This window comes from Clinocottus analis, unplaced genomic scaffold (assembly GCF_023055335.1).
Source record: "Clinocottus analis isolate CAN_PGR_092001 unplaced genomic scaffold, fCliAna1.0.p SCAF_10, whole genome shotgun sequence".
In the NCBI taxonomy this organism is placed as follows: Eukaryota; Metazoa; Chordata; class Actinopteri; order Perciformes; family Cottidae; genus Clinocottus; species Clinocottus analis.
In genome coordinates, this window is record NW_027175821.1 from 16,385,565 (window position 1) to 16,407,141 (window position 21,577).

The window sequence follows — 21,577 nt, forward strand, 5'->3', positions numbered from 1 at the left end:
GGTCAATATTAAAACATATTTGTGCTACACAGTCTGGCTAACGAGCCTAAACACTGCAGGTTAGTATAGTTATAACCTGGACACAGTGAAATAAATGACGCGTGTACTTCAAACAGCACTCGTTTCATTCTGGATCGGGACATTTATAATATCATGTGGCTAAATCCTTCACAAAATACGACCGTATGAGAGGTGGGATGTGTTTATATCATCCTCTACCTTCATGGAGGAAGGTGAGGTCCTTCTTGATGACGGGGAACAGGGGGATGATCGGTGGCTGGAGGTTCTGATTGTTGAGGACATTCCTGTACTTGGCCATATTTCTGGAGGGGTCGAAGAGGTCCTGCAGGTCCCCGAACAGCTTCTCGTACTTGCTGGGTAGCTTCTCCCACGTCCCCCTCAGTCTGGAGACTGGAGCCAGGTTCAGACCACTGTGAGAAGGGAGGAGACGTATTAAAAAATGGGAGCGTTAAAAACCAACAACAACTAAAAACGTCCCACATTGGCACAATTTGCGACACGATTATAAATCCTCCTCTATTTTCCCCTCACCTGATGATGGCAAACATGGAGTTGAAGTTCTTGCACTCGCGGCAGTGCAGGGCGATCTTGATGAAGTGCTTGACGTTCTTCATGCGTTTGATCTGGTTGGGCTCCCGCGTCACCTCCGTGGCCACCCAGAAGGTCTCGTGGTTGATGGCCTCCTCGAAGCGCTTCAGGCTGAACGAGCCCGTCTTGGAGCGCAGCTTGAACAGGTCGTCGATGTACTCGGTGGGCTCGATGGCGCAGAAAAGTTCAAAGGCCCGCATGGAGAGCTGAGTGGCGACCTCCACGGTGCTGAGCTGCAGCAGACAGATCTGGCCCTCTCGCAGGAGGTCCTGAGCGTCATCGTCTGAGCAGAGCGTCTCCGTCTCCATGTTGCTCTTTAGGTAGTATCTGAAGAAAGAGGAGAATGTGGGGTTTGCTTCACTGAAATTAAACACAAATGACGCTGTTCCCATCTTGGAGGATTTACTTATCTTCATTTGATATTCTAAAAATTCAACAAATGTATTTTTGCTTGTTTCACCCATCCAAAAGATACGTGAATTAAAACCCTCCTTGGTTTTGAGGTCAGTCGATAAAAGTAAATATTTTTTAACTGCAGCTTTATTTAACCAGGATTGTCTTGAGGGTGAAAATGCAATACAATTATGTCACAAAATCATCATTTTAAGGAATACGAAAGGTGCAAAAACAATAATCCCTGACAGAAAAAATAAAATAAAAAAAGGTGGCACAAGATGTCATTACCTGCCACTCAGCTGGATCCTGTCCGCTAGTTTCGACAGCTGGTCCGGCAGCCGCCTCTGCTTGATGACGCCCTCTGGTGTGACGGACACCTCACACAGAGAATAAGCCTCCGGTGCCGCCGTCAGGGCGAACTCCCTGATCGCCTGGGCCACCACCTCCTTCGCCGTCGTGTCCTTCCCGATCATGATGTACCGAGACTGCTGGTCTGCCTTGAAGACTCGCAATACCTGGTCCGACATATCTGAGGGCGAACAGAACACACAGTGAGGCTTCATGTTTACTTATCAGCATCGGTTTTGTGAAGTAAACACCGGTTGTTTCCCAAGATTTATGAAGAGCCACCTCCACCAGAGCATCTTTTTGTTCTCACTCTTAAAAAGGGAATTTCCCATCATTCATTAGTTTGATCAGAAACACAACCCCACCGATCATATCACCTTCACCCTTTCAAATAAATAAATGAATAAATAAATACAAATAAAAGAAAACCAATACCCATGTGCCCTCAGAAGATGTAAAGGTCATCAGTCAGTGCAATGCTGTTAGCTTTAGATGCAGATTAACTGAGTTTGTGTTATGTGAACAGACTAAAGTACAGCTGATTAATGTCTGACTTCGAGGCCCAGAGCATTGACAAAGACGTGACTGTGCAGAGAGATGCAGCATCACATGAACGAGAAGATACTCACTCGGTGTGACCGGGACTGAAAGAACACAAACATGTGATGGACACGAGTTAGTGGAGATGGAGGTATAGAGACAGTGTGTCTATCATTGGCTAATTCATTTTATCAGACTGCAGAAGCAGCTATCCCCTCCAATAGTTCTGGTTGAGTCATCCCATCGTGGCCAGTGAGCAGGACGTGTTTACAGCAGAGGATTTGCAGACTGGTGGATCAATATGATAAGACGCCGCGATGCGTGTGACGTTTAACTCTCCCCAAAGAAACAGGCAATTACATCCGGTTATTTCATCTTCAAACAGTATCTCAATCAAGTTAATGTTTAATTTAAATTGACAATTGTTGTTTACAAGCTCAAAGTCCATAAAATAATTAAACTTTCATGAGCGACGGGGCAACGTCCCCGTGCTGAAGATCCAATGTCATGCTCAAAAGCTACAAAACAAAATCCAAGGGGATTGTTTTGTTGATTTCCAAAATTAATTTCAAGAATGTAGTAACCATACCACAATAATGAAGAAAACATATTTTAAAGCCGATTTTCATATGTTATGATTTATGATTGTATCCATATTAGCTTCTGAAATAAGTATTAATCCATCCCATCTTCCTCTATATTTAAATCTTGAATGTAAAAGTCAGGGAAAAGCCCATAAGAAAGGTTTTAACTGCTGCTAAAGTGAACTGGCGATTAAAAAAAAACACATTATATTGATATTTTATAATATAATCTTGTTGTTAAATGTCATCTGTCAATAATGACGTGAGAAAGAGGAAATAATAATGATTTGTCACTACAAAACCTCCCGGTGTCTCATTGAATCCACACAGCAGCTCTACGCACCAGGCTGGTTGTTGAAGTCCAGGATGCGGTGGTGAGACTGCAGGAGGTCGGGGTTTGACGACGACAGGTTTCCACTGACGGGCAGCGCTGGTGCGATCTGTTTGGACTGCTTCATCCCCACGATGCTGTCGTCCTGCGATTGGCCCACGCAAACGTCACTATGGAAACAGGAGGGGAGAGCGCAGGGGAGGGGTGAGACGGCAGTTCTGTCAACACGAGGCAGGGGGCGATATTTGTGTTGGCAGGAGTTGGAAACTGTGGACGCCTCTGGCCAGAGACTACATATTCTGCAAGGAATACCACCATAAACGTACACCAAATGATGATGGTGATGGTGATTGGATAGTTACAAACATTTAAAAGACTCAGCTGTGGGCTGAAATGGGACTAGCACCTTCATTCTCTATTGTAACAAAGTTAAAAATATGTACTTTTCTCATGAGCAGTATTACATAATTACTTCTAGCATCAGGGAGTTGAATAAACTCTCGTACCTATACTGATGAGCTGCATCGAGATCTGACTGATTCAGCTGAGCAGGTGATTGATTAATCGATCGAACATTCGTTTGTTTAACATAAATCAAAGCAGCGAAGACACGGAAAAACAAAACTTTCAGAGCTTTTACGATTTGGGAAACAAACGGCCCAATCAGTCTCAATCAGACGAGGGCGTGCGGATCGTTGGTTCCTCTCTGCAGCAAGATTAATCAAAACGTGTTCCAGGGAAAGCGTGAACTGCACTAGACTCATTTGTCATCACATTTCTCTGTCTCCCTTTTCTGCTTTTAGCATCCTTTTGATATAAAAACAACATCAGACCCGCTACACGTCGGCGAGTAGGCAGCTGTGTGCAGTTTACTGGCACCATAAAACATAATAATGGGCTACTAAAATTTAAAATCTCAAACATTTACCTCAGAGCCATCTAGAAAATGTCAACATGAACGGCTATCTCGCACAGCCTTACAATAAGGTAGAGTGGTTCTCCCTGATAAACGCGACAGTCCACACATCATTAGCTCTCATTACTTGTAGGGTTTGGGCGGCAGGATGCTGGTGAGCGTCTTGTCGAAGATCTTCTTCAGCTTGTTGCGTCCTCCCACCGAGTTGCTCTTGGCTTTCTTGCTGACCTTCTCCAGGCCCATCACCTGCTCCACGTCCACCGCCAGGTCGGGGATGGAGTAGCGGCTGGCCTTCTTGATGTCCCCAATCTTTGGGAGGTGGGGCGCGCCGTTCTTCCTGTCGTGTTCCTCCTCGCCATCCGCATCGTGGTCGTGCTCTGGCCTGGTTAGCAGCTCTTTAAACACTGGACAAAAAGGAGGAAGGAGGTGAACATTTAGGATAGGCGAATCTTATTAGTAGTATAAGCAGAGTCTGGCTACAGCTGATTTAATACACCAGTTACCTTTTGGTTTTTGGTGTCTTTGAACAAAGCAATGTCTACTTGAGACCTGGTGGCATGTATGTAGGACTTGTCAATCAAAGAGTGACTTTCTGAGCTGATGCTCTATATATTTATGTATTTTAATCATTCATGAATTCCCAAGAAAAAAAGCAAGGATTTGAGTAAAAGAAAGAAGAAGAAATACCACATTTTGTAGCTCACCACCCAACCCGTTTTACAAAATTCGGACATGGTTGGTCTCATACATATGATGAAACTTTACCTAAAAGGTTTGTTTTCACAGTTATGGACAAGTGGGTGTTGTTCTTCAGAATCTCGTTGGCTTTGATGAGCTGGACGTTCTCAAAGTTCTGCCCATTGACTTCCAAGATCTGCCCAAAGGAAGACAAAAGAAATACATCAGGTGGATTAATACAGAACTCTTAACGCTCTCAGAGTCAAATTGCTGCACCGGTGAGCAGGAAACGTCAAACCTTGAACTAATGTAAATTTCACAGGTCTCTGAACTACATATTTTATCCATTGAGCAAAGGTGCAATCATCTGGCGTGTTTCACATCGTGACATTCGGTCCAACACATCGTTTTGACACTAATGTGGTCTGTGTCACATTCAAATTGTCTGAACAGCTTGACCTCTGCATCTGGGCCGGATATTTGCATTTTAACACAATCTGCTCAACGACCTTTGCCGCTTCCTCTTTAGTGGAAAAGGAAGTCATCCTTGACTGCAGCGTGAGGACAGGCCACGCTCTGCTGCCGTCAAGCCCAAATGTCTGTTTTGGGACGAGTGAGACGCTGCATGGAGTTTACTACTCAAGGGCGACCGCTAACGGCTCGATGACGAAACAAAGGGCACTGCTACTGGAGCTCTGAAACGATAGCTCCTGAGTGATAGCTGGTCATAACTGAAGCTTATGACCAAGACATTTGGATGCTGTGAGCAGGGTATGGGAGAGTAAATGCTTCCAAGGATGCCAGCTTCTCCGCTTCCTTTTTTTTTTGAGGGAAACAGCTGCAGGGGATGTTCGGAGTCAAAAGAGCTTAACTGGCATCCAGACACTCAAGATGGTTTCAGGGATTAAAGGACTTTGCTTAAAACCCAGAAGACTGCAAAGTGTGAAAACGGTTGAGAAGTCAAGTTGCGAGACGAAAGCCAACATGAGGTTGCACGCAGATACTAGCAAGTTCAATTTAAGACTTTTTTTTTTTTTACTAATGCGAGTTAAAGCAAAATATTAAAACCAACAACAAGAATGAGCTTCCAACCCCAGAAAAAAAGATCAATTCATGCGCTGGTCGGTGCGACAGAAGAGATTTTTTACTTGGTTGTAGCCTGAAGAAAAAAAAGAAACTTGTAGAACTTGAAAACTATGTGAAGCTGACTTTACAGTTTCCCTCCCTGCAGTTCAGGAAGGAAATCCCATTAATTTTAAGAAACCACAGGCCCTTTCTCCCACCGGGAGCAATGTGTGACAAAAGAAACTGAAGTCATCTCACCTGATCGCCGCGCTTAAGGCCGACTTCTGCTGCCTTGCTCCCAGGCTCCACGGCGTCAAGGAAGATGCGGAAACCTTTCTCCTGCCCTCCGAGCAGGCTGAAGGCCAGCGGGGAGTCCCTGGACGGCTTGGTCAGCGTCACCAGCCGCGGCTTGGCTTTAGCAGCACACGCTATGTTTAACAGTCTGAGGTGCCCACACATTTTCTGAAAAGAAAGAACACAGATGTGACGAAAGTGCAATAAGTGGTATACAGAAAACATAAATATATATTTTACATTAGACTAATGATTTGTGCGAGTTGCTCCACTTACTTCTCTCTCCAGATTGCTTTCAAACTCTTCCAGAAAGTGAGTCATGGCAGCGTCGCCTTCAAAGTCGTTGAAGTGATTGTTTACCCACAGCAAGACTACCCGTGTAACCTGGAGGAGTCACATGATCAGCAGGGGTCAACATACAGTTTACTGCTCGACACGCATTCATGGGTTAATAGAAAACCTTTGCTTGGGTGTGTTTGAGTGCGGACATGATTGTGTGTAACTGCAGTGTAAAGTCCTCCACCTGTACCTTGTCCCTGAGACTGGGGTCGTGGAACCACTCCAGCAGCTTCTTGCCCACGACCATGGGGCTGGAGAGGAAGGTCCTGTAGGTCAACAGGAAGTCCTCGATGTAGGTGGGGTCCACCACTGAGTGTTCCTCCACCAGGTGCATGGTGAGACGCTCCGGTGTGCCCTGAGGGTTGAAATCATTGCGTTTTTTAAAAAGCAAACACGCAAAAAAAAAAAAAAAACCCCTTCATGATGGCTTTTAAAGACAGCTTCAAATATGTAGCAGGGATCACCTTGATGACGATGTGTCCTTTCCTGGTGCCGGTGCGGTCCAGTTCGCGGTGTTCCTTCACCATCACGATCTCCCCTTCCTCCTCGACCTTCTGCATGTTCTTCTCTACCTGGTTGAGGATGCAGCAGTAGTCCTGCTGGGCTATGCACACAAACTGGAGAAGACGGGACGAAGCAAGAGTTAGAGACAGATTAGATACATTTGTGATATATGTTGCAGCTACATGTCTAATATGTCTCTTACTCGATGCCCCTAATTCTCAACCTGCTTGAGAGACCGTATCAGATTAAATATCAAAACAATGAAATAACATAAATAAATAAATAAGGCCTAGTAGCAACTAAACTTCTGTCCTCACGGCGTCTTTATTAGGAGCAGAGTTTTACTCATTGCAGACACTGATCTGAGCTCGGCTCGTGATGATTAAAGGACTTAAAACACATGATGCTTTCAATGTGATCTTGCTCTTTGCATGCCCTATTCTCTTTTAAAATGGCTGTTTCTCACATTTAAATAAATGCTGTTGCCCAAAGCAACTCCCTTTCTGCATGGAGTGGGTCACAACGGGATTTAATACAATTTAATATTAGCCCGTGTCGCGCTTTTCACACTGCGTTGCAGATGAAATGGACCCGCTAACCCTGTCCCCTTGATGCTGTGCAGGAACATTTACGGCCAAGAACGTACCTGGCAGTCGTCCACCTTCGTCTTCATCACGCCCTTCATGTATTCCTTCTCCATGGTTGGCGACACCCCAAAACTGTTCCCCATACACAGGATCTCTGTCCGGCCCTCGGGGTACGTCACCTCCACCGAACCGTTCAGGATCACGGACCACGAGTCCAGCTGGAGACGGGATTACATCAGTAAGATGTTGGGAGAAAAGAGGACAAGAAGAAAAGAAGAAAAAAAACGTTGCGAAAAAAGAAACGCAACAACAATAAAAACTTTGAAAAAGCAGATTGAGTTCAGTCTCGTAATATTCCCAACAGCTGGTGTCCCTTAATGAGTCAAAGTTATTTATCAAAAAGAACAAACTACAAGAGGACTGCTGCACTAACAGATTGTTTTTACTTCCCTCAGAGGGATACAGCAACAGTGCATGATTATTAAAGCTGCAAAGCAAAACAAAACCAGAAGAGGAGGACGCAAACCGTCAAACTGCTGTTGCAAGTCATATATACTTGAATTAAATGGAGAAAAAGGTCTTACTGCTTGTGCTTTTGAGGAAGGAAATATAAATCAAGAACGTCTGAAAAGCAGAGATTCACATCTTTCACCCCGACAGCAACAATATGATCAATGAACCCTGAATTCTCTATGACTGGACATTTACTAAAGCGACCAGATCGTCAAAACAAGGTCTGCTCTCTATTATTTAAGTGCATCATAGAAGAAAATGAATGTGCGAGAGAGAGAGAGAGAGAGAGAGAGAGAGAGAGAGAGAGAGAGAGAGAGAGAGAGAGAGAGAGAGAGAGAGAGAGAGAGAGAGAGAGAGAAAAAGAGAGAGAGAGAGAGAGAGAAAGAGAGAGAGAGAGAGAGAGAGAGAGAGAGAGAGAGAGAGAGAGAGAGAGAGAGAGAGAGAGAGAGAGAGAGAGAGAGAGAGAGAGAGAGAGAGAGAGAGAGAGAGAGAGAGAGAGAGAGAGAGAGAATAAGTGATGTTGTCTCTAGTTGCCTCGGGGATCTTAGATAAGGCTTGGCAATACAGGTTGCCCGCCATTCAGATTTAATAGTGCGGAAAAAAACATTGAATGGAAGACGAAAGCTTCATTGGTGTGAAGGGGTGAGACGGTTCAGTTCCCCCGGGAGACACAGGCAAGAGAAGGTCGCCAGGCATGGCTCGTGCACGCTTGACTTTGCACCCGGACCCACCTCCTCTCCGTCGTTGAGAACGATGGTGCCGGCGCGTTCCACCACAGCGAAAACCATGACGGCGCAGAGTTCCCTCCTCACTGACATGGTCATGTTGGCGAACGCTGGCAGTTGATGCATGAACTCCAGTAATTGCTCTGCGAGAGTGGAGACACAGAGGAGGAGGAGGAGGAGGAGGTTGAGAAAAAAAAAGGGGGGCAAACAGAGTCTCAACAACGAGAGCAGAGGATGAGGAGGATGAGGATGGCCAGCGCTCTTGGCAACGCCTGCGTCGGCCCTGGAGGCTGGAGCCTCAAAATGGATCATCAACACAGTGAATAGCCAACAGAGGAATCATTATCTGGAGAACATGAAGCCAAATATCAATTCCGTCGATATGAACCTTCGAGGCGAGCCAAGAATAATTGCTGACACATCACTCGGTGACCTCTGAGTGAGTATAAGACGTCCATTGCAGACACTGAACCACATTTAGTGCTCCAATCGTGTTTTTAAGCGGGTCACCAAATATTACCAATAAGTATGCTTTATGACTCATCGAGAGGTATCCAACCATTTGAATAGGTCGATAGATATTATCAATGAAACTGACGATGCTCAATTGCTTCTTTTGTCTATAGAATCAGAAACACAGAGACAAAGACAAGCGGCAAATTGTCACATCCTCGAAGCTGGAACTATCAGACGGTTGCTATTTCTGCTGACCAACACAAAGTCAATCAATTATTAAAATACCCGTTACTCAGGATGTCCACGGATCTCACTGTGGGCAGTACAGTATGACGTCGTCACAGTGAGGTCTGTCCAGGCAGAGCCGCAAGGCATTGTTTCTTAAAAGACAAGTTGCTGCTCCTTTTTTGGGGGGATTTCAGAGCAGGATTAGATTAGGATTTTTAAGTAAAGGGCACCAGGGAACTACTGCATGTGCATGGCAAGTAAGTAAGAAAACATATGTTATTATTTATTTAGGCAAATAGCTTTGATATTGGGTGTATTTGACTGAGTGTGTCAGAACATGCTTTTATATTTATATATTTATATAATCCAGGGCGCGAGACATTCTGCAGCACACTTCGCTGAGGTCCAAAGCGGGAAAATACCCCTCTCTCTCTGTTTCTCTCTCTACCAAGCCTTTCTCTCGCTCTTCCCGGCTGGCGAGCGGCAGTCTGGCGTTCTGGCTGACCTGTGCTTGGCATGGCAACAGCGTCGTGTGTGAAGCTGCGGAAGCACTGAAAGTTTAATGTGCTGCGAGAGGTGAGGCGAGAGGATGTGCCGGAGTGACCTAGAAAAGCCTGCCGGCAGAGGGAGGGGTGTACCGCGGGGGGGAGGAATCAGCAAGGGAAGAGGAGGGGGGAGGATGGTTGGCAGTCACTACCGTACTCTACATCCAGTGCATCATCCACCCTCATGTCCACATCTGTAGCTTAGCTCTGAGATTTTTTTTTTTTTTGAACATGCCTATCATTATCATTGGAGTCGAGTCATCGCTTTAAGGGATATGATACTGCAAGCCTGTTGTGGCTTTGAGAATTACTCGAAAGCCTACATTCCCTGTGACCGATTTAGGTTAGAAAGGAGGGTGTGGCTTTCATACCGCACTGAATTCATCTCAAATTGGGACAAGGAGTACCGTCCCAGCGGGGAACAACACCGCCTGTGCTTTTTATGGATATCTTTGAAAACACATCCTTCTCCAAACTCTCAGGCTTGCACAAAAAAAAGTAGATTGCATATTTTAAAAAATATGCAACTGTGCTATTCATAAGCCGCACGCGTTTGTCACAGCGTGTTTTCGGCGCTCACCTATGTCATCGTCGGTTCGGTCCATGGGGTCCTTCTCCAGGCAGTCCCGCACGATGTCCCGGCTCATGAGGGGGTCGGACGCTCGCTCGATGTCCTCCTCATCGTCGTCCTCCTCGGAGTCCACGGCGGTCTCTGGCAAGCCGCTCAGGTCCATGTCACCTGGTTCGTTTTCTGTGGCCTACAAAGAGGGGAACACATGAAGAAAGGAGTCAGTTACCGGCGATTAAAGCTCAATAAGGCGGGTGAAGAAATCTGGTGACTCCATCCAACACCAGAAGTCAGAGAACTACGGTAGAAAACATCAAAGTTCAGATGTCAATCTGCAGCCACGTCTTCGAGCGAGACACTGGACCACTGGCCTGAATGTTCAATACAAACAACGCTTTGGATTGTCAGCTAGATGCCTGAAAAGCGGATACAAAAGATGGCAGCTGCTGACCAAGCCAGCCGGGGTAAAGAATCAGCATAATAAGGATGGAGAGACTAAGGTTGCATTTACACACACACACACACAGCTGAAATTATTTCCCAGTACAAACTTCAGCTGTGACACAGGAGCCTCTGTAAAACCACAGATTTGACCCCTTTAACGTAACGGATTAGAGGTATTCAGTATCGCATGAGTAAGACAGGCGTCAACAACCCGACACACCAAACACTCAGCCGTGCATAGTAACAAGCTAATTAACTCCCAACTTCTCCTCTCCCCTTTAGCAAACTCCACCGCCTGCCTCCAAGCCAGATCCTGTTCTTTGAAAGCACAAGATGAAATATGCGCGGGGAATGAGGGGAAAATTAAGCGAGATGGGGAGCGAAAGTAGCGCAATTACTTGAGCAGGAGCGATACGAGCAGACTTCCTCTGCCATCATCAAAGGAAGCGTTTCTATAAATGACAGAAGGGCCGTATCGCCGGGTTCACGCTCACGCAACATGAAACCCTCGTGCGGAACAAACCGAAGCAGTGTGAGGAGAGAGAGAGCGGAAGAAAGGATCAAAAATGGACTCCAAAGCATCAGCCCTGCGACACCGCCACAGTGTGAAAAACAAGCCCTCCTTACCTCAATCTGGTGCTCGGCATCGAGCCTCTTAATGGAAAGAGAAGAAAAGGTTGCCTTCGCAAACTGTCCACAAAATCCCAGAGCCAGACGCATCTTCACCTCCCAGACTGACAGTCGGTCTGCTTTTAATTTTTCAGCGCTCAGAGTCCCCGTGCCCCTCGCAGAAACCCCATGTCATTTCCCCTGAAAACACCATGTGCAAAAAAGGGGGCTCATTTATGATTCATGCCAGTGTCTGAGTGGCCATATGGGCGTCACCCACCCGAGTGGGCGGGGCCGGTGATCCGGTTGTACAAGTGAGGCCTTTACAGATTGTTAAGCACGGAGCGGTAGAACAAGTGGTGCAGTATATCTTCTGTCACAATATAATAAATCAATAACCAGAGCTGCACTAAAATAACTCTTGGTCAAAGTGTCTGTAAAAAAAAGCAAAAAACAATACTGACTTCACAGAGAACCGTATGGAAGGACTTCTTACATGAATTTTAATAGTATTCCCTGAGCACTCTTTGTCCTAAAACCTCAGACAGTTGCATAATCATTGCCCATTTTCTACAGATGGACAGAGGGCACACTTAACAGGTTTATTTAAATCAGAAAAAGAGAAGTGAGAATGCATATTCCTTCGTTGACATTACGGTGAATTAATTCCATTTAACACTTAACACGTCTTATGGAGAGAACTCGTGACGACACAGGTTGCCTGTGTGCGTGGCCTTTGTTTATGTGCAACGGGCTCAGCTTTTCCCCGTGTCATCTATGCATCAAACACCCATTAATGTGCAGTAAGCATTACAAGTCAGCGGGCAGTCAGGTGTTGTTAATATTTCATCAGGCCTATTCTTGGATCAATGCTTTTAAAGTCCTTCTGAAGGACCAGTTTCATGATTTATTCAGACACAACAGTGCGCCATGTTGCCGGTGACGTGGGACTGATGTGGAAGCCGCGGGTAAACTATTCAAATGCTTCTCATCAACAACATGTACCCCGTAACATGGAACATGTTTCTGCTCAGAAAAAATACTTTAATGGTCAAATATAACACCATATTTGTTTGCATTCATCTCCCTCCGTTCATCTCCCATCCGTTCATTCAGAAAACGCCACCAGACCACAAACAATCGCTCGTGATCCACATTACTCATTCTGAAGCCGGCAGGGTGCAACGTAGGCTAACAAAGTAATCATGCATACAACAAACAGTCTGGGGAGTCACGTCAGGTTCCTTAGGACAATAAAGTATTTATCCTTTCCATCATCTTTAATGATTTGTGTGCAGAGTTATTGGTTGCAGAGAGGTTGGGGGGGGGAGCTTAACCCTGAAGACTAGCTGATAAAAAACATCTACTGCTACAAGCAGTAACCCCAAGAAGTCTTCAGATCCATCAGAGAGGTTAGAAGATGATTAAACTACAAAAAGAGAAACATATTGCATGTTATGAGATACAAAAAAAATATTTGAACTAATCACAAACCCACAGACATATTTATGCAACCAGTGAAAAGCGGACACAAATGGAAATAAACTGCGTGGCTTTGATTGATCGGAAGTCAAATACAGCCAAAACTAAGACCTTTTGAATGCTTGTTTGATTCACCAGTTTAAAATCCCCAAAATGTTCAGTTCACTTACATAAAAGGACAGAAGAAAAACATCAAATGAGTCACATTTTTAATCCAAAAAAGGACACAAAAAAGGGAATGATTATCGGAATAGTTTCACATTCCTTTTCCATCAATTGACTCGTTGTTTCGGCTCTAACTTGGACAGTAGTTGCATGGGGACTGTGGAGGAAAGTGTAGAGACAAAAGAGATTGCGTACTAAAACAAGCTGCAAGTCGATCACCACCAGCAGCGGAGCAGAAAGGTTTAGACCAAAAGAACGATAAAGTGTCCGAGTGTGTGTATACATAGCACTTAGAGACAGAGCAGCTGATGCCACAGGTAGATTAAAAGAAGTCAGAGTTCCTGCAAAGGAGGATTGAGAGCCCCAAAGAAAGAAGAAGCAACAGGACAGTGTGTTTCAGAGAGAGAGAGAAATAGCGAGAGACCGAGCAAGCAGATGGCTGTGAGAGCACGGTCACAGACTGCGGACAGGAGAGCCTGTTCAACCTGCTCCAGCCAACACACACACACACACACACACACACACACACACACACACACACACACACACACACACACACACACACACACACACACACACACACACACACACACACACACACACACACAAACCTGCATTTAAACAATGTAATCTAATGCCTCTTGCGCACACGCACACACACGCGCCAAGAAGAGGTCCAAACAACACAAAGTGATTCTGACTGATGCCCCCTGAGCACAGTCACAAGCCCACTTACAAACACACAAATAGGCACACGCAGCAGGTGACAGCGTCGGGAGCCAATAGGGTGGGTGCGCTGCGTTAAGAGGATTAGTTGCAGGGTTTGGGGCCCGTCCACAGTCACGAGATTCTGTGTGTGTGTTCTTTTCAAGCTGAATCTTGTCTTATTTACCGCTGCTGGAATATATTAAAATTCCCTTATTCGTTACCCTAGTCATACTTTAACATTATATACATCCAAGTCTACAGTTGCTCTCTGTAATATTGTAGTGTGAAAAAAAGAAAGGGGAAAAAAAAAGCGGCTCATAAAGCTTCTTATCGCACGAGCTCGTACGTCACAGCTCCCTGGGAGTTCTGTACTTGTGCTTTGAGGTGCTGAGCGGCAGAGCTGGAGTCAGGATGTAGGCTGGCCCACCTGCTCGCCTGCTCGTCTCCCGTTGAGCGGGGATGGCGTCCTATTAGTGTCTCGTGTCCATTTTGTCTGCCAAGCGTTTACGTTCACTCCCAAATGTTCTTGTTCTGATGTAATGAGAGCGACCCGCGGTCCCGGAGGCCTATGTTTGTCATTTCACCAAGGAGAGGCTCACCGACTTGCATTGATATGAGCCGGGCTTCAGTTCACTTCCTTCATTTATCCGCACAGATTGGGTTAGAAAACATTAACTGACGGTTAGTTAATGTCATGTTACTTTACGTGAGAAAGCAAGCGAACAAAGTCATTTTTTAATAGTTTGACACTTCAGGAAACTTCCCGCTTCATTTCTGAGTTAGATGAGCAGATTGATACCACTCATGTCTGTGTACAGTATATATATAAAGCTAGAGCTAGCAGCTAGTTAGCTTAACCTTAGCACACAAAACTGGAAATGACTCTGACCAAAAATGAAATAAAACAAATATCCTAAATAGTAACACAATGTGAAGCCTATAAACAACAAGTTGTGATTCCAATCTTTCGGATAAGCTGCTGATAGTAGCTATATATGCATTGTACAGACATGAGGGTGGTATCGATGCTCTGGACTAACTCAGAGCGTCAGAGATTAAGACAAATAAATCTGGCTGAAGAACGATGACCCAGGCTAGACCGGGTGAGCTTTAAATCTTGCGTGAGCGACTTGACGACTCCAGTCAGACTCAGTCCCGTTTCACAAACCGCCACACCTACTGAACCATCCTAGAGGAGTGGGTGGGGGTGGGGGGGGGGGGGGGTCTAAACTGGTCTAAACTGGGGATCCAGCGCCAAAACGGGTGGCGTCCTTACCTGATAAATGTCTGACAGGCTGCTGCTTCCAGAGTCGCTGGTGATACTACATCCTGAGTGGCTGGAGGAGACGTGGGTCACCTGTGGGTGCAAGCCGTCGGCCAGGTGAAGTCTGCTGAAGTCTGCGGGGAGCTGCACGTACACAGACACACACACACACACAGACACACACACAACATACACACAGATGGTCAGTATCAGCCAGCTCCGCGCCACCATTGGTCACTCACGCTAACACTCCTGCTGGCTGCCAGCCAAGTGGGGACACGCTTAACGGCTTGCTGTCCCTCAGTTTGATTGAAGATGTCATTCAAAGACTTCATGAACTTGGATGTCCCTGCATTTTACTTTCTCTCTCTCGCGTTTGTTTCCTATTTTATCCTTTCTAAGTGGACGCTCGCGCAAAAGTCATTATGAGGAAATGAACAAGTGGCTGTAGTAGGAAAACATTGTATTTCTTCCTCTTTTTTTTGGGTATGTGATTTACAAACTACAAAAGAGCATTGCCCCCCCATCCCCCTTTCATTTTAATTGGAAAGTAGCCTAAAACACTCTTCTATTCATGAATACTACCCAGCTTATCTTTGTCTTTACTCCGCAACTGTGATTATGCAACGTTAACGGAACAAAACATTAATTAGTCCCACTGCAAGAGCTCAACTTTACACAATTTATTATCAAAGCAAAGAGTAAAAAGACAGGAAAAAATAGGGGAAGATGTTAATTAAATCATCTGCTTCCAGAGAATCAGTCAAAAGTGTTTATCGAGTTTAACACACAATAGTGAAGACGTGAATAACAAAGAAATCCTCCATCCTAAAGAGGTCTCATCGTTCAAGGGAGACAGTCCAACTGACTGTATCTGAAATGTTTTCAGATGCTGATATCAGCAGTTAAGACGTTAGGTGCAGGAACTTATTTTTTTAAATTATTTGTAGAGTTAACAAATAGAAAGTGCCGCATACATCAAGGAACTATCCTAATTAAAGCATGCAACACACTTATAGCCTCAATAAACACCAGGCACAGGCAGTGTAAAGTAACAGAAAGACGCACTGTAATTAATTATAGTGTAAATGAACCAACCCACTGCTCCATGGAGACGACAGCCCTGCTGACGGTTTAGGACGCAGATCATTCAAACTGAAACGCGTGCAGCCGTGAGACCGGCAGCAGCGTTTGTGGTGTATCTGCAGAACACGCTGCGCTGGATCTACATGTAGGTGTTAGAGCTGAAAACAACACTTTCCAAGCAAAGACGCCAGGCAGCGGCTTCTGAAATACGAGTATCGAACACCTCTTTCACTTTTTTATCGTAACACATTTCATATTTTGGGCATTTCACACTATTTTCGGACATTTTAGTGACAAAACGATCATTAATTAACTGAGATCATAAGTACACTACTATTAGAAAGATTTGATACTCATGAATTTAGAAGCATTTTTAAATACCTCACTGGGCTCAGCAAATCTCTTTACGTAGCCAACTCAAATCCTTTGCATATTAACACAATGTTGATTTATAATTTGTAAATATATTATTCTAGATGTGCACAATAAATGGTGTTTCCGAATAAAACCCATCAAAATATGAATTTAATCAAACTGCGTGAACTGGTTCATGGAGTCTATAGATGTAAATATTTTATGGCCAAATGTTTTATTTACCAACATATATCTGATACTCAGCAGGGAGACCGCTCTGAGCCGCTTTAAACTCCACTTCTAGCTGCGGCAGGTCATCAATATTCAGTTTTTTACACCTAAAATTCAAACATGGCCCAATATAAACTGGGTCGCTTCCTTCATCATGTGACATCTGAGCTGAATCTAAACATCTACAGAGAGGGCGTTTAACTGTGTTTTTACATGCTGTGGGATTTCAGATGTGAATAGTAAACAAGATTTTAATTGATGCAATTGAAAATGTAAAAACTTTTAACCCAGCTTTCATAAAAAGCCAGACTATGAATTTCATAGAAAACTAAAAATTAACTTTGCTCCAGTAAATCCTGATTGCGGGTGTGACACTGGGCAGACGGTGCAGGCTTTTAGCTCTTCTCTGATGTGTAAAAAGGTAAAATGGTCTCCGAGGAACAGCCTGGATGACATTTGTATGAAAACGCACTTTTGGGCAGTGAAAAACATATTTCTGTACAACGTATCCCCTTATACGTTGTACAGAAATATGTTTTGGGAGGTTTTTTTGCAAGTAAATGGGTTGGAGCCTTCATCTGCTCTTGAACGTACACGGGTAAGAAGAAGAAGAAAAACATCACAGCTTCTGAAGCACACACCGGTTAATTAGTTTTGGAAATGGAAGGAAAAGTGGAATATACTGTGGAATATTGGAAACTAGTTTTGACTAAAGGACTTCTCAATATTCATGATCTCCTCTTTGAGACTGAGCCACAATAGATATTAAAGAGCCCGGAGGTGTTGTGGCACTGAATTGGTTTCGGCGGAAGGTGTGGCAACCTTTCTGAGGTGGAAAATGAGAAAAATAAGACTTCTCTGTACACGAGGCGTCCTTTATGTGTCATGTGACAAGAGACCGAGAGCCAGACTGTGCAGCTCCTGTGGCACTGAGGTGTAATTCGACTACACTGTGTCAAAGATTGCCATCACGTTTAATTATCTGGCTGGCTGCACTAACCAAAGTGGTCGACCGGCGGGCCAAGTCAGGCCCAACACCCCCCCCCAGGCTAATATTTCCCATCCCCTCATCTGGTCGACTTCACTCTCAACGCCTCCAGCTGACTTCCACATTGTTATTATTGCTGGCTGGGCGTTATTGTGCCGTGTGATGAATCTCTTTGTCCGTCTGGCGCTGCATTGATGAAGCCTCATCACATTTCCTTCCGATGACTTTTCGGGAGCAAAACAGATTATGGAGCGGAAATATCATATCTCTGATGTAATACAAACCCCAGAAGTGGAGTCGTGTTGCAGCTACGACCGTGACCATTTATATCCATTACCTGACATCTGTGTGTGAGGTTTCTATTTTTTTTTTTTAACTCATTCTTGGGTTTGGTAAAATATAGAATATCATCAACGTATTATTAATAATATTGAAGTAATAATGTAGATAACACAACTGCCCATTGGGAATATAAAAAAAAAAACCTCAACGTCAATTAAATTCGTAACAATTTCTGAACAGTTCTGTTGCACATTTAATGAAAGGAAGTGCATCCATGGTAAATTAATTCTATATCCTCATTATTGAGAGTACAGGACCGGTCATGGGGAGTTTGTCGATATATGGCCTTCCAACCAGCCACTGGAGTGGATTATATGTCAATAATAGTATCCCTACTGGTTTCCACAACCAGCTACCAAAAGGTCTCACCCCCTCCCAACAAACCCCCATGAAACTGGAAGTCCCCCCCCCCCCTCGCCCACCACGCTCCCAGGAATGAGGGAGAGATAAAGGGAAGGCAGGGCAGCGGGATAAAGGGAGCGGATAATAAACACTTAATCCTTTCTCTCCACTCATTTAGGTCATCTGTCTGTTGACCAATAAGCCAGCGTCCATTTCTGCCTATAAGCGTGTGCTCCATTGACCTCTTCGGCCCGATGGCATGCAAGAGATTGGGCCAAGATGGATGCCAGCACAACAATACTGACACACATCCTCATTACGCTTTTTCCAATCAGGGGCACGGTGGACAGCAACACATGTGCGGGGCGTCGTTAACCCCGATCGATCTGCACGGACACCCTATCGTTTGAAGCCATTACTGATCTGCTAACACAATCAACCACAGCATGGAATTGTGATTATTCCCCTACCTTAAAAATCTGCCTCTCCGCGCTCCTTTTACTCCAAATTCAGCTCTCTCTTTCCCGCGGACGAGTGAAGTGAGCTCTGCGAGACTTGCGAGACGAAAATACGTACAATCAGCTGTCACAGGAGGATTAAGCGTCGCTCTAATGCTCGGGCCGCAACACTCAGCTCTCCCTACATGTGAGCAGATGTGTGCGCTTCTTAAATTACACTATAGACCTAATGACCTAGATTGCCGGGTGGAAGCCCTGGGTGGAAACGCTGGCCAGCTCTCAATCTCTTTAGCGCTTTCGTGTGCTGGGGGTGAATCTGTGCCACTACACCAGGTGTCCTATACTGTGGTTGGCCGAGCTCAGGGATACAACAAAAAAAGCATTAAGTGGTCTCAAAAGACACCCTGGTAGTGTCTTCTGAAAGGAGCTAAATTGAAGTTGTTGGTTTAATGAGCTTAAATTAAGGAGCAAACCACAACAACAGGATTTTTCCTTCAGACTTCAGGCAGCCTAAAGCCACACTGCGCTCCTTACCACATGTGGTTTCAACTTTGTCTACTTGCGAAGAGAAATGGAGGACTGCCAATGTTTGAGGGCTAAAAGACAGCATGCACATCCCAGAGTTACCCCTGACCATGACGGTCGCTTCTCGCTTTCCTGAGCCTCGTGGATCAAGAGATTAAAACCCTTTTCGACGGAGTGTCCGATTAAATGGGCCTGATATTCTCTCTGGGCTTTCCCCTCCCTCGTTGCAGCTCAACCAGTCTGCGCCACACAAGCTGGCATTAGGACCACGGCTTGATGACTAGCTCACATGAGGAATACAGTCCAGTCCACTATATTGCTATTACAGTCATCATTGTTCCAGGCGTCAATTACTGTCAACAAAAGAACTAGGCTTCTCCTGCCAAACGAATGTTAGTGGATGTGCAACAAATCTTCAAAACATGTTTGCTGACAGGGTTTTCATTTGACTGCGAATTGTTAACCAGGTTATCAGGATTAAAGGTGATAAAATGTCAAAGTGAATAAAGAACATCGAGAATTAGTGTTGATCTGTGTTATTACCGGAGCCCAGCGGACCTGAAACACGGGACTGTGTCTCCATCACGTTATTTCAATGAAATGTTCAAAGATAAGGAGACAGCGTTCACGGTCAAGTAATCACCACAAAAGATAAAGAACGTCCATAAAAAAACGTAATGAATCAACGCGAGTCGTGCCGTGGCGGTGCGAGTCGATGTGTGCCTCGTTTGCAGTAAAGATAAAAAATGCAGCCATAAGAGTGAAAACCACGGGTCTCCGGAGGAAAGATAAGCAAATAGGGAATTGCACGTATAGTGGGAGCCAATGGTCGTGAACCTACGAGGGTGATGTCATTACTGTAATAAGATCTGTTGGCTATTATTGACTCGGCCCGTGCTGGGTTTCCTGCTAAATGAATATTTACACTAGCCTCCATTTATATGCTGAGAACATAAGAAAAGAAAATATAAAGTCCAACAAAAGGGGCTGGAGGAGGAGAGACAGGGAGAAAAGGTGAACAACTAGAGATCTTCCCAATGAAAGGAATAACACATATTTACTCCTTTCTTCCCTGATTTCAGACTATATAGCATAAGGTACACGCCAAGAATATATTATTGCAACTCTCCATGTTTTATCAAATTGTCATTTGTGTTAACTTGCTGGCATGTCTGCATGTTTTTTTGTTTTCCAACTCAAGGTGTTTACGCGTTGTGCATTCATCCGTGTTTTGGCTGTAGAATATATTCCATCCTGCCAATAACACATTGCTGAATTAGAACAACATGCTATTTAACAGAACTTGCCATTCCTTGTTAAAAATAGAAATCCTACAAGGAGGATATTTGAAGTGTGTAAAGTAGCTTCTGTTCACTCGGCCAAAGGCTTTTCTTTCCTGGAAAACCAATCGAATCAATGTTGGATTATCTATTTCGATGAGGGTGCTCAAACGGCACAGCACGTCTTGAAGACTGTAGAGTAGTACAGTCCTACTAGATACACATACAAGTTGTGCTCATTTCAAGGTGTAAATCGGCGAATGCAATTAGGCAACAAATCACAGCGTTGTTAGAGGAGGGTTGCCTTTGGCTACATATGGCACATCAAAAACACATAATAGATGTTATAAAATACATTGCTCTTTTTTTCTTTCCGAATAAAATACGTTCTAACGTGCAATTACCTAGTTTTGTATATTTTAGAAATGCATCCGAGAGAGGAAGAGAGAAAACAAGATAGATAGATAGATAGATAGATAGATAGATAGATAGATAGATAGATAGATAGATAGGGCCTCCCTGCACAAACTATGAGGAAGCATGATGAGATATGTCATCAACAATGACACGTTCATGACTATTAAAGGAAGATTAAGGTTATTTTTTTCTCCTCCCCTCGGCATCTGTGCTCTACGATCCAGGAACCGTCCATCAGTGTGATTTACAGCCCTGCCTCCGTGTGTGTCTGTGTGTGTGTGTGTGTGTGTCCCGACGTGTGAGTGATGCCAGCGGCGCTGACAGCCGATCTATTAGTTTACTGTTCAAGAGCAGATCAGCTCAGGCCTCCCGTGTGTCTGCTGGAGCTGCCGGCTGCTTCCAGCACCACGGACAGCGCCACCAGCAGCGGCGCTAAACGGACTGGGAGGGTCAGACTAGTGCTTCAGCTGGTGAGGCACCCACACACACACACACACACACACACACACACACACACACACACACACACACACACACACACACACACACACACACACACACACACACACACACTATCAAGTGCATTCTTAGCATCACGGTCTGGGTTTAAGCAGCGCCTTTAGAGGTTAAGGGGTGCAGGATAACACACATGACAT

The 21,577-nt window shown here is 44.8% G+C and overlaps 1 protein-coding gene across 10 annotated transcripts in view; it reads right to left on the reverse strand.

The window, feature by feature from the left end:
- Positions 1-21,577, reverse strand: part of rapgef2b (Rap guanine nucleotide exchange factor 2b) — a 98,096-nt gene that overhangs the window by 10,774 nt on the left and 65,745 nt on the right. For 5 of the 10 annotated variants that reach the window (XM_068593276.1, XM_068593258.1, XM_068593249.1 and 2 more), the window contains 14 exons: positions 14,911-15,042; positions 10,239-10,416; positions 8,436-8,572; positions 7,251-7,409; positions 6,565-6,717; positions 6,285-6,455; positions 6,038-6,145; positions 5,726-5,929; positions 4,490-4,598; positions 3,852-4,128; positions 2,821-2,978; positions 1,294-1,534; positions 553-936; positions 220-431 (listed from right to left, as the gene is read on the reverse strand). In XM_068593276.1, the coding sequence (XP_068449377.1) occupies positions 220-431; positions 553-936; positions 1,294-1,534; positions 2,821-2,978; positions 3,852-4,128; positions 4,490-4,598; positions 5,726-5,929; positions 6,038-6,145; positions 6,285-6,455; positions 6,565-6,717; positions 7,251-7,409; positions 8,436-8,572; positions 10,239-10,416; positions 14,911-15,042 (2,623 nt within the window). The remainder of the gene's footprint in view (positions 1-219; positions 432-552; positions 937-1,293; positions 1,535-2,820; positions 2,979-3,851; positions 4,129-4,489; positions 4,599-5,725; positions 5,930-6,037; positions 6,146-6,284; positions 6,456-6,564; positions 6,718-7,250; positions 7,410-8,435; positions 8,573-10,238; positions 10,417-14,910; positions 15,043-21,577) is intronic. The other 5 variants (XM_068593295.1, XM_068593285.1, XM_068593313.1 and 2 more) reach the window with 2 other exon arrangements.